At 30.8% G+C, this 14,227-nt stretch overlaps 1 protein-coding gene across 1 annotated transcript; it reads left to right on the forward strand.

Moving 5' to 3' along the window:
• The first annotated feature begins 2,601 nt into the window (after positions 1-2,601).
• LOC149174973 (cysteine-rich receptor-like protein kinase 29) lies at positions 2,602-6,217 on the forward strand. Its single transcript, XM_089421023.1, has 6 exons — positions 2,602-3,559; positions 4,530-4,669; positions 4,835-5,045; positions 5,156-5,390; positions 5,809-5,959; positions 6,134-6,217. The coding sequence occupies exons 1-6, from the start codon at positions 2,602-2,604 to the stop codon at positions 6,215-6,217; spliced, it is 1,779 nt and encodes a 592-aa protein (XP_089277149.1).
• Positions 6,218-14,227: the final 8,010 nt, after the last annotated feature.

Consider the following 14,227-nt stretch of genomic DNA (forward strand, 5'->3'; position numbering starts at 1 on the left):
AAGCTGTGCTTACTCCTTGGGAGAATGGGTGGGTGAAAGTAACTAAAAAGTAAATATGAAAAAGTAACTAAAAAGTAAAGGAAAAAAAGTAAATATGAAAAAGTAGAATGGGTGGGTGATACTTATGTTTTTGTTACTCTGTTTACCTAGATGTCTCCTTACAATTTGGTTTTGGTCTCTCTGTAAAAATCTCGCCTTCACACCGTATTGTAAAATCCTTTTGATTAATGAATCTCTATGCACAGATTTACAAAAAAAATAAAAATTGAATTAGATATTGAAATAAATTAGTTAATATAGATATTTTACCTATATTGAAATATTTTTAAAGAATATAAGAAATATATATATATATATATATATATATATATATAAATCACTTTTCAAAGTTGATATAAATTATGTTATTCCACATTAATATCTAAATATTTATGGTTGAGAGAAAATATTTTTTTTAATATCTTCTAGGTTGTAATGTCAACAACAAATTGAGCGAGCAATAAGATTATTGGTATTTTATAATGCTTTTAATTAAAACTAACAAAATAGATATAGTCAATTTTGTTTTTAACAACAAACTTAATGAACATAATGAAATTTAGATAATTGATATTTTATAAGGCTTTTAATTAAAACTTATCACATAAGTATATTCATTTTTGTTTTTAATAATATTTGATATTTTTTTTATTTAAAAATTATTTAACTTTAATTTTAAAAGGGCTATATGTCAACTCAAGACTTTTAATTAAAACTAATCACATAAAGATATTCATTTTTGTTTTTAATAATATTTGAGATTGTTTTTATTTAAAAACTATTTCATTTTTATTTTAAAAAGAACATATGTCAACTCAAAGTTGAGCAAAGAAAAAAAATCACACATCTTCGAGAAAAGAGAGTGTAAAATGCATCTTAAAGAAAACCAATAATTTTTAAAGTATTAAAAAATAATATTTTATAAAAAATAATATTCAAAATAATATTACCTTTATAAAGTAATATTTTTTTATAAAATTTTAAAATATATATTATTTTTTATTTAAATTTTCTAAAATATAGTCTTCTTTAAATATTTTTTCTTAAATAATAATTAATAAAAATCACAAAATTACTAGAAATTAAATTTTTAAATAATATTAATATTTATAATTTTATTTTTACATCCAACTTTTCCATTAGCAAATATTTAAAATTTCAATCAAAATTCCACTCAATAAAAATAAATAAAAAATCACTAATCTAGGAGCCCTCCGTTAGTGAAGACATTAAAATTAAAATAAAAGTGGCTGCTAACGCATATCAACTCTATGTGTCCCCATAAATTTTATAAAACATAAATAAAAAATCACTAATTTAGTAGCAATTAGTGAGTGAAAATATTAAAATTAAAATAAAGGTTGCTGCCAACCCATATCATCAGCTTTGAGTGTCAAAAAATTTTATAAAACATATTTGCCTCGATTTGGATGAGAATGGTGATAAGAAATATAATCTATATGAAATGTATTCTTATATATTTTTAAAAAATTAAGAATTATGAATAATAACGTATTATAATTTATCATCATTCAATTAATGGTTTAAAAAAATTAGACTAAGCCAAAAAATACTATATATACTATAAGTTTTAATAAAATTAATTAATTTATCATAATATGAATTAAAGGATGTCCATAGGGTATTTTGTTAAGACACTTTGTTATTATTTAAAAATATGGGCAAAATCCTAGCCATGTTAAACTCTCATGAGTCATCTTAAGACTCACATAACCTAACAAATAAAAAAAAATAAGTTGAATTATATAAAGATTTTTTTTTTTAAATGGGGATGGCTAGTACCCTCAAGAAGCTTTATAAAGATATATTATAATAATATATTTCATAAGTTTTAGAATTTGAAAAATGGATAGGCATGTTTATTTTGGAATTGGGATTTAATAATTTTAATTTAATTATCAATAATTATTATGTGAATGGTAGATATGAATATTCTAAAATATTCTTGGTAGTATACACAAATCAAAATTGAGATTAATTTTCAAAATAAGTATGTCTTTTTTCTCTTTTTCATTAAATTCATTTATTAGAGAAATGCCCCTATCAAATTCATTAATTAAAAAATTGTCATATAAAATCAGTTATGGTTTTTTGGACATGTAGTATTGATGAGCTAAAGTATGAGAGAAGGGAGAGTAAAATTTTGATATGTCTGTGCAGTGCAGCTTCTCCATTGTGCGATGGCATTCAGCATCCATGGAAGAGATTCTGCATCCTCTCTCCTCATCGGTTTAGTTATTGTGGTTGTTGTTAATATTACACTTCATAGACATATTTGCAACGCAGAGACAGGGACGCCCACATATAACTGCACATAAGTGTTGGAAAAAAATTATTTGTTTAATGCTATATATTACAGATCAACCACCTAAAAGAGATGTGAAACTAAACATTAATGAACATTGACCCACCCATTACATGATATTATAATTCACATAATATGATAAATATAAGTCTCTGTTCATATAGATGAATCAATCACATGGGGAAGGGAGAGTAAAGTTTTGTTATGTCTGTGCAGTGCAGCTTCTCCATTGTGCGATGGCATTCAGCATCCCCGGAAGAGATTCTGCATCCTCTCTCCTGATCGGTTTAATTATTGTTGTTGTTAATATTACACTTAATGAACAGATTTGCAACGCAGAGACAGGGACGCCCACATATAACTGCACTTGCAGCTCTGAATATACTCAAGGGAGTACGTTTGAGAGCAATCTGAATATAGTGTTTGCTAGGCTTGTTCAACGCACGAAGCAAACAGGGTTTAACATCTCTGTGTATGGCCAAAGTTCTGACAAAGTATATGCCCTCCTCCAATGCAGAGAAGACATGACAGTCGACCAATGCTACAACTGTGCACAATATGCAACTTATATGCTTAAACAAAATTGTCCGCATTTGACTGGAGGTAGTATCTGGCCTTTTGAATGCTTCTTACGCTATGAAAACTACAATTTCATCGGGAAAATGAACACAAGTTTAGGGTCTATTTACTCTGAGGACTTCAGGGGGGACACGGGTGTCGATATTCCAAATAAAAACTTCCAGGCGGATGTTAAAGATTTCTTAAACAAATTATCAGCTGAAGCAGCACTTGAAACGGAACGATCTGCTTTGAGTACTACAGATTCGTCGTCTCAAAAAATTTACGGCCTGGTCCAGTGCACTAGAGATATATCCAGTAAAGACTGCACAACATGTCTGTCATACGTAATCAATCTCATATTCACATCCTCTGTATATGCAGGAGTTCAGTATTGGAGTCAAAGCTGCATAGCTCGTTATGAAATATATCTTTTCTTTAATCTAAGTGTGCTTACAACACAACAGAATAATGGAAGTGTAATTACAACACAACAGAATGGTAGAGGGATGAAGGCTTCAAAGAAAACACCCATAATTTTAGGGGTTGTGGGTGGCTTGGTTCTCATGTTAACCCTATGCCTATTCGCAACTTGGAGAAGCATGAAGTTTGCCAAATTGAGAAGCGGTAACGAAGGTAATGGTGCCACACGAGTCTCTGAGCTCGTAGGTAGCACATACCCGTAACCCATCTAAACCTGGGGTTTGGTAGCTTCTCGCACTTTGTATTTTTGTTTTCAGTCGAAAAAAAACATCATCTTTCACAAAATTACAAAATTACAATGGATTGTTTCTGATTTGCTTTTTCCTCGAATAAACATTTTTTCACAGATTTATCATTATATTTCCATTTAAAACTTAATACAAAATTCTATCTATATATCATATTTCCTAAATCTATTTATGATTCCACTTGAATATCTATTTATTTGTCCTAGTTTCAATAAAACTCATTACAACTTATACCAAATTTATATTATGTAATGCTATGCTACAGGATTTCTATAGTTCTTTCATTTACCACTGAACCCTGTTGATATGCATAAAAGTGAATGATACCTGTTTCTACTGCAATTTTTTTTTGACAAGTCTGCAACCCCATTCTGTTCAGGGTACACATACCTGTAAGTGACTTAATGAAAGCTTTGCTCCAGAATCCAAAATCCTAATGCCCATCCTCCATACAGTAAGAATGTATGGATTAAATTGAAAAAATCTGTGTACCTATTCTATAACAGTATTTAAATCCAAGTTAATCTTTAAAGTCTCAATACCCAACCATTTTGCTCATAATAATGTCCCCCATAATACAATAACTTCTGCCAGACTGTTCGTGCCCCTTCCTCCTTCCCACCAAAAATGGTAAAAAGTGCGTAGTTTCCTCTGGCACTTTATATATGATTACACTGGGCGTTAGATGTGTATGTGAGAGTGGCTTGATTGAAGATTTGAGTTATTTGAAGTTTTAGATGTGTATTTGCAAGTGTCTTGAACATTTGAGTTATTTGAGGTTTTAATAGTTGAATTGCAGACTGGGTCTTTAGATAAGACAAATATACTATGTTCAATATACTTTTATATTTATATTTTATATTTTCATAATACAGATGATGATGAAGGTGAAGAACTTGTACTCCTCAATAATAATAGACACATAATATTTACTATGGGAACATTACTCGCTTCCACTAAAAATTTTGATAATCAGAACAAGCTTGGAGAAGGAGGATTCGGCCCTGTGTACAAGGTAAGCTGGGCTAAGTAAGCTTCCATTAATGATATTTAATGTCTTAAAATAGAGTGATATTCAGGCTCTTCTCTTCGCACAATTGACTGTAGATTAGCAGTTTGAAAACATTATATTGGGAATTTACAATTAAGCTTAATAATTTACAAAACTTTTATACTGTAGGGAACTACACCAGATGGAAAAGAAATAGCCGTGAAAAAACTGTCCTTCAAATCTATCCAAGGAAGAAAAGAGTTTTTAAATGAAGTTAAACTTGGAACCGAAATTCAACATCGAAATCTTGTATGCCTACTGGGCTGCTGCGTAGAGGGATCAGAAAGATTGCTTGTCTATGAATACTTACCCAATAAGAGCCTTGATCAAATCTTATTCGGTAAGTGGCTTCCATGTTATTATGAAAGTAGACAGAAAATTAAAATTATCACTGTTTCAACCAGGATATTCAGATTATGTCAAATTAATTAATGTCATGCACCGATACAGACCCAAACAAACGCAACTGGCTTGATTGGGGACAGCGTTACAATATAATAATGGGAGTAGTTCGTGGGCTTCTCTATCTTCATCAGGACTCGAGACCGCGCATTATTCATCGGGATGTTAAAGCAAGCAATGTGTTGTTGGACGAGGAACTGAACCCTAAGATAGCAGATTTCTGCTTAGCAAGACTTTTTCCTGATGGCCAAACTCACATCAGCACAAGAGTTGCGGGAACATTGTGATATTTCAATACAATTATTACTCTGTTAATGCAGATGTTTTACTCTGCTGATATTACTTCAATAGGATTGACAATATTGTAATTGTATTTATACCTTTTTTGGTGGGAAGATGGGGTTTTGCATTCTTGGTTAAGCCTTTTTATGATTTGGGGATTTACAATCTTGGTTGCAAATATGCTTCCTTTTCAAATAACTTATCATCTCCCATTTCTAAATTTTTGCCTTAATTTATGATATTCAAGAAAAGGTGGGGTTTAGCATTTTTGATTCACGAAAAGGTGGAGTTTTGCATTCTTTATTAAACTTTTTTATGCTTGGTTGCAACTCTGCTTCCTTTTCAAATAACTTATCATTTCCTATTTCTAAATTTTTTCATTAATTTATGATATTTGACATTGTACTCTGTATATGCAGCGGTTATATGCCACCAGAGTATGCTATGTTGGGGCAAGTATCTGCAAAAACTGATGTTTATAGTTTTGGCGTTCTTGTCCTCGAAATTATCACAGGAAGAAAGAACACTGATTACAATTTGCCACGTGAAATGCAGATTCTTTTGGGATGGGTAAGATACAATTTCCCTTTTATTCCCAACTGAGCATATCTACCTTAATTAAGTTAAAACCATGCTATTCAGGTCATGTGCAAACCTTTCGGGGATACCCATGACGATATTAAGGATGTGTTGTCCACTGTGTATATATCTGATCAGAATGACGAAGCCTCTGTGATTATGCAGGTATGGCAGTCATATGAAGCTGGAAACATTGTGGGGATAATTGATGGAGCAATTATTGAACGTGCGATGAAAAGCAAACGGTGAGATGCATTCAGGTCCATATTATAACCCCTTTTACTTATCCCTAATGACAATAAGTTAATTTAATAATCTAAAGAATAATATGTAAATAGATAAATTAATAAGGAATTAAATATATTAACTTAGTAAGAAAGAAAAAAATAAAAAATAAATAAATAAAATAAATAAAAATAAAAATTTTCCCTTATCCTTAATCATTTAAATAAATAAATTAAAAAAGAATTATTTATATTATAATATATATAAATAAAATGGAATTACATTCTAATATTTAATAATATATAAAATTATTTATTATAATAGTATTTTTATTATCTATTGACTTTTTAAACATTAAAATATTATTTAGCCGTTTTTCTATTTAGCCGTTGATGGTTAACCTAGTCAACCTAGCTGTTGGGAAGGTCTGCTCTCCCTATTTAATGTGCGGCCATGATCTGACTCCTCAACTTTAATGTGCGGCCATGATATGACTCCTCAACTTGTCGTGACCATGAACCACACTAGTTGGTTGAAACGCGTCAACAAAGATTTTCTACATGTGATTTAGGCGAAACTTTTATAATTGTTATGGATCACAGAAGCCTCAATTCTACTATATATTATCTTTTATTATTTTTTATGTGGAAAAAATTAAGATTTTAATGTTTGTTTATTTATTTATCTTTTTATATGGAAATTTTGTTAATTTGGATTTGAAATTCATTTTAAATGTTTATATATTTTTGTGTATAATTGTTAATTTATAAAAAAAAAAAAAAAAAAAAAAAAAAAAATTATTAATTTGTGTTTTCACTTGTTATTTTTGTTGGTTTTTTTATCAAACACTTTCTTGTATTTTTCCTCTCATTTTACATAGTGTTGTTGTGTTTTATTTGGTGTTTGGTCTTTTTATTGTTGCTCAATAATTTCATATTTTTGGTAAGTGCAATAGTGAATGTTCACAAATATTCCATGACACTCAACACTCTCAAGTGGGAAATTGCAAATTCATTTAACATCTTCCAAATTCATTTAATGTCCCACTACATTCTCATTGAGCATGGGAAAGCTTGCCAATTTTCACTTGCAAGATATCTAAAAATGTTAACTAGCAACCAAGGCCTCTCCGTATTTCTAAATTTTGTTAACATTTTACCAAGTGACCCTTGTGGTTATGTTTCTTCCATCTTAAATGTTCACCTTTGTCTTCTTTATTGTCAATTTGGTTGTCCTTTTACGAAGTGATCCTTGTAGTTTTGCTTCCTTCACCTTGTCTTCCTCTAGTGTAAGGATGCAAATTCACAAACATTCCATGTCACTCATATCATGGAAGTAGGAAACAACAAATTCATTCAAGGTGGAAATAGGAAACACCAAATTCATTCAAGGTCTCTTCACTTCTCATGATAATGTGATGATAGCACAAGAGACAAATGAGCCTAGTGCTTGATAATGTGATGATAGGTGTTTTGTTGCACATGAAAGAATAGCATGCACTTCAATGCCCATTGAAGTCAAGCTTTTCAATCTAATACGAGACTAGGATTGGATAATGTGACAATAACATGAGCCAAATGAGCATAAGATTTGATAATGTGATGCTAACGTTTACGATATTCATGTAAAGCCTAATATCAAAGTTTACAACATTCTTTAATCTCCATTAAAGTGAAGTATTTAGACATAATAGGATGTCATTTTCAAATGAAGTGACCCACATGTATCCTTTTGATCATAGATTTGAGTTAATTGAGGTTCAATTGCTAAGTTTATTAGTTGAATCACATACCGGGTCTTTCGAGGTTCACTGGCCAAGTTTAACAATTAAATATACTTTTATATTATATTTAATTTATTTTCAATATTTTATATTTTCATCATTGATCTATAAACTGTCATGGATATCTCATTGGACAATTCATCACAATAAATCTTCTAAAATATATTAGAAAAATCAAAATCTAAACTATGAGGATTTATTTCTCCTTAGATTCTTGGATCTGTTAATTATTATTTTTTGCATATGTATGTAAATGATAATTATGTAGAAAATAGAGAAAAATGAAATAAAACTCATGAACCACAACTTAACACAAGATATAACCTCAAAAACCATTTTCGGAGGAAACCCAACTAGAAGGTGAGGTTTCTCTGCTCTTTTTCTCTACATGGAAAATAGATGCAAGTACAAAGAGAGAGACTTGTGGTGCATGGAATGCTACAATGTAGAAACCATATCTATTTTCTCTCTCCTCTCTCTACTCCACTCTCATCTACTCTACTCATCTATGGAAAAAAATGCACTCCCATAAAATTGAACTCCTTTTCCTCCTAGTGGCTCGATTATAACACAACTTGATAGCCTACTAGTGGTTAAGTTTCTATCCTTCAACTCTTAATTAGAGTTACAATATGGAGTCTTCTAAAGTATTATTCATCGTGATAAGGTGGTTAGCCCCTTTTCCATGAATAATAGGGGATGAAATGTCATCCTCTCAAATTATGGTGGTCAAAACAGGAAGGTCATCTTCCAATTGACATAATTTTTGCATACAGACTCCAATTGAGATGATTCTTATGTCATTGGAAAGGTATATGTGTGTAAGGTTCCATGCTAAAGTAGCAAAGTTTTACTGGCCCCATCAAACTGCTTCTACAAGGTTTCTACACCCCAGTTCGCCAAACTAGGTCCCACTGAGAAAAATGGTCATTTGTGCACGAGGGAAGAACATAGCGGTGATAGAGTAATACTAGGGGGGATTCACAGGGGATTAAGCTTATCAGGCTAATAGCAGGGGGAGAGAATCAGAATTACAAGGAGGATGAAGTGAGGAAACTTGCTACAAAAACTGAACCAAAGAAGGGAACAGAGAAGCGAGAACCAAAATTCCATATTGGAGAGATTAGAGATACCATGAAAAGAAGCCAATCCTAGAATGAATTGCAGGGGCTTTGAATTAAAAGCCAAACCTGAGTGGAAACGCACCTTGGTGTAGGGGGCGGAGTGACTTAAATGATGATTGAGAGCCAAGATCCTAGAGGTTTCATGGCAAGCGTAAAAAACAGAGTTACGAATTATAATAGAAAATGTGTCTACAATTGCTCTCGAGCCGGCTATTTTTATTATACCAATATTATTAATGAATCAATGAAGTGAGGTCAATGACAGTCCAAAACATGTGCGACGCACTTCAAACAGTGGAGTGTCTGAGGGAGCAGAAAAAAATAAATTTATGGATAAATAGGTATGTGTTTTTTAGGCACTTATTACCTATTATGTAATATTGTTGGGAAGTTTTATGAAATACACTTTGAGTACACTCATCTTCCATTTGATCTAATCATTATAGCAATATTATGCATCCACATAATCATGATACAATTAATAATGCACTCATTTATGAAGTCGAAACTAGTTTGCATGTATTGCAGATTTTAATATTTTAATGTTAATATGATAATTAATCTCATAATGGATAATTTTCCCTATAATTTTGTGATTTTCAATCTTAGTATTTGTTTTATCATGTCCTTTTGCAAATAATTCATTATGTTGTCTTTCTTATGGGTTTTGTATTATATTGTTCTTCTGCTTGCAAAATGGTACAAGTTGCTACACTACTTCACTAAATCCAAAAACTACAAAAATAGGAATAATGTGAAACTCATTTCTACATAAACCAGGAAGTCATAAAAAACATGTTTTACTCTAGTCCTTTCTGAATTTTTTTCTTTAAATTGATACTAAGGTATTTTTTTTCATAAGATGAATTATGATATATTGATTTTTGTACTAGGCGTCTACAAGGTCCCCCTATTTTCTTCAGCTCAATATTGATATCTAGTGAATTCTAACTATTTTTGTTGTAATACAACAATAAGAAAATAAAACATGCTTTCATCTACAAGGGAAAAAATGCTCTCTGTCACATATTAAGCAATTTGTACATGGTTATGTTTGATGTGTTAAAGCTTATATTGTCTCAGTTGTCAACCTTGCAGGAAATTTCATGGTTCTCAAACACTAGTACCACCCTGCATTCTCAATATTCTTCTACTTCCCGTATTGTTAGCATAACAAAATTTTCAGGTTTTCTTTATTTTTCATATCTTTCTTTGTATTTTCTCATCCAATTTAACTAGAGGTATAGAAATGGTATTTTTTGAGTGAACTATGAATAATAAAAACATTGATTAACATTAAGTCAATCTAAGGATCATTGGACATAGAAAGCATCTATATGAAACCATAATCAAAGTTCTTATTAATATATTTTTGTTAACAAAGGCCACAATGTATATCTTCCAATCATTAAGCAATATTCCATTTTCCTACTCCTTTTCCAAGGTTCTCACTGAAATGAAGACAAATGTTATCAGTGCTATTTCCTTTCATGTACCTGGTCAATGTTCATAGATTTCCTCTTGCTGACTTTGTAGTTATGCATTGTCTAAGATAATTGCAAATCTTTGCCACTAGAGAGGAAACCAGCAAAAAAACATGATAGCTATGATATTTGTGGCGATCTTAGGTATACTCTCCTTTGTTCAGAGATTCAAAATCCAAAAAGTTTGTTACTCATTTGTCCCTGCTATTTTGATATGGTTCTTATTCATTTCTTTCACTACAATATCGCTACACATGATACAAGTGTATTCAAAGCATTTTTTTGCAAAAATATCTTTGATTGCTTTGGAAAAAATCAAAACAACCTTATATTTTACTTGGAGTAATATTTCTATGTATATCAAGTATATAATATGCTTCGAGCGATTTGAACAATTTTCCTCATGATTATCAAACACAATCTACATTAGTAAATTTAACTATGACACATGTAAACAATTATTTAGAACTGAATCTAGCCTTGATTGCTAGTTTCAAGTAACTAGAATCCAAAAATTTATTTGGACATTGAAAAATCGAGTCTTTATTGATATTATTAAGTAGCACACAAGAGGTAAAGGTAGAATTGCATATGTCAGTCATTTTTCATTCTCATATGTAGTTAAGACATGAGCATAAATTAATTGAACACAAGAGGAATAGAAAGCCTCTGTGTTACTCCTAATGTTCTTTGTGATTTGAAATCAAAAACCAATACTCACTCTATCCCTGACCCATGTTCTATAATTTTTTGATATGAAAGATATAATTTAAAAATTCAGGCAATAATTTGCATTCTTGTTATCAAATTTACAAGAAGCCTTTTCTCTTTAGTGCATCACAAAATTAAAGAAAAAAAGCGTTAAACAATTTTTATTTTTATTTTTTGAAGACCTAAGTCACAGAATGGATTGAGAAACATTTGTAAAAAAATTAACCTCTGGACTACCTGACCTTCTGACCACATGACTAGCAAGTCAAGATGACTAAGAATTTTATTATAAATAATTTGGGCAATCTCCCGACCTCAGCATTGCCCGACCTTCAAAATACCTGACCTAATGAAACAACTCAACTATGGTATAGCCAGGATTGGGATACAACAAGTGAATCACAAAACAAAAAAACGCCTCATTGTCCAACCTCCCGACTATCCGATCAACACATTAAAGGAAAAATATGACTATGGTATATTCGGAATCGAGATATAACAAATTAATCATAAAATAAGAAAATGTCTAACTGACCGACTGCTCAACCTACGAACTGTGTGGTCATGCGAATAAAATGCTATTTTTGTTTATTTTTGTGCAGTGCGCTTTTTAATAAATATTTTCAAAATTTCTCGTTTCACGTTCAATTGATTATTTGTTAAAACAATAATAAATTTTCTAATACTTTCTCAATTCCTGAAAATAAAAATAGTTGGCTTGTTTACTGGGAATTAATTCACATGTTCGTTTATAATTTTCTCGTTTTCCTAAATAGGATTTTAAGATTTTAGGCTATTCTGCCTGCATGCTCTTTTCTTAAGTATTGTTCGAAGAAATTTGAATTAAGTAAACTAAGTACTAGTTTCAAAAAACACTCTGTAAGCCTAATGCCATTATTTTTAGAGATTCCTGAGTTCAGTTTCAAATTTTAAATTAACAAAACTTATGTATGTTATATTGGCATTTATAGGTCATAAAATGCCAAAAAAGGAAACTCTCTAGCGGAAAATTTAAGATTTTACAGTCTTTTTCTTGCATGTTGTTCTCTTAACTCTTATTCGAAGAAGAATTGAATTGAGGCAACACAGTACCAGTTTCAAAAAAAATTGTGTAAGCATAATGTTATTTTTTTACAAATTGCTCATATCAATTCCAAATTTTGAATAGTAAAAACTCATATATGCTTTGTTAATGTTTATAGCTCATAAAATGCCAAAAAATGAAAAAATATTAGTTTAAGATTTTAGGGTGTTCTGGTTGCATGCTCTTTTCTTAAGTCCTGTTGCAAGAAGCATTGAATTAAGGAAACAAAGTACGAGTTTCAAAAAATTATGTGTAAGCATAATGTTATTTCTCTTAGGAATTCTTGAATTCAATTGCAAATTTTAAATAAACAAAAGTTCTATATCCTTTGTTACTGCTTGCAGGTTATACAATGGGAAAAAAGGAAAATCTGCAGTGGCAAAGCAACAAATAGAGAAAATTAAAGAAAAGATTAAGAGCATGGATCTTGGACTAGCACAACAAGTGAATTTAGGCGCACTACTCATGTTAGATTCAACCTATAAGACTTAAAAAGAAGTTATGATGAGCTGGGAGGAGATATTTGAATTCTTTGAGCAAAGAGAATGGTTAAAAAGCACAAGAACTATTGAAACAAAAAACAAACAGTTTGAAGCAATTATATCAACAAAGTTATGTAAAGTAGCAACTAGGGCTAGAATATTTGCTTATTATGACATGATTTCGTGGATTCTCTATCGTGATGATATTAAAGCCTGAACAATATTTGACCATCCAAAAATTCTTATAGCCTCCTGGAAATCTAAATTCTTATCGACCATATATAAGCTCAGTCCCTTGGAAATCCCACTTAATTTTGACTTCCTTCATAATTTTTGAAGTACTGCCTTGAAGAAATGTCAAGAGAATTATGATATAGTAATTGAAGACTCGTTGAGAGAAGAAGCAGAAAGTTTCAAGCTCAAAGGAAAAAAGGAGTATCCAATAGCTATTTTTAAGAAGCCTGTTAGATTTCTTATTAAAATGTTAAGCATATTATATGGGGAACAAGATCCCAAGCATTGCAAAATTAAATGGATATTAATAATCCATAACATTTTGAATGAGGGAAATGCCTAAAATAGGCCAACATCTTGTCATAGAATATCATAGATTGAGTAAAACTTTCAGTGTCATATCCCCTCAGGTTCAATTATATTTTTTGTATGTCTACCTATTTGTTAGATGTTTTTATTGACTCGGTCTGATTTCCCCTCATGAAATGGAATTACCCATCTGACCAGCAACTACCGATTCAAAATTATGCTCTTATTCTATGGGAGTCTAATTCTAAACACCATTTTTATGATATTTTCCACTATGTTTTGATTCCTTTGCATCAAGTCATGTTTGGAACAATACCTCCCAGAATAAGTGATAATATGAATGAAGGCCTAGAATCAATAGGTCACTGGTTTGTTAAAGAATTATTTTCCTACGTCATATTTTTTGGAAGTGAAGTTGGTCCCCATCTTTTTCCCTGATATATTCTTGAAAGACTTGCTTTGAGAGAAGTGACTAATCGAGCTATTTTGAATGGGAAAGCTTAAAAATTGAGTAAGATGCAAAATAAACTCTGGCCTAATTTTCCAATAAAGTTTGGTGACATTAATATCCTAGACAAAGGGCACATAATCAAAGAAGCCGAAGAGCTTGAGGGAATTTGGTTATTTACTTTGCCCCATTATGAATATGATCCTCAAGGTTTCATTGGTAGTAATTATATAACATTAAGTTATATCAAAAAAATTATTCATCAGGAACCACCTTTCGATGTGGTTTTTATATGCATTAATGATTTTCAGCAAGTTGTCCAAAGAGGCAAACTCTTACATAGTGAATCAAGATGATAATTGCAAAAATTTAAAG

This window comes from Pinus tabuliformis, chromosome 4_1 (genome assembly GCF_031772625.1).
Source record: "Pinus tabuliformis cultivar Carrire ecotype Pingquan chromosome 4_1, CPIR1, whole genome shotgun sequence".
Taxonomy (NCBI): domain Eukaryota; kingdom Viridiplantae; phylum Streptophyta; class Pinopsida; order Pinales; family Pinaceae; genus Pinus; species Pinus tabuliformis.

Excerpts from the sequence above, each read along its gene's own strand:
- LOC149174973 (XM_089421023.1), top strand. The coding sequence starts at position 2,602 with ATGGCATTCAGCATCCCCGGAAGAGATTCTGCATCCTCTCTCCTGATC. Across the intron at positions 3,560-4,529 it reads ATTGAGAAGCGGTAACGAAG|ATGATGATGAAGGTGAAGAA; the intron begins GTAATGGTGCCA and ends TTCATAATACAG. Across the intron at positions 4,670-4,834 it reads GATTCGGCCCTGTGTACAAG|GGAACTACACCAGATGGAAA; the intron begins GTAAGCTGGGCT and ends TTTATACTGTAG.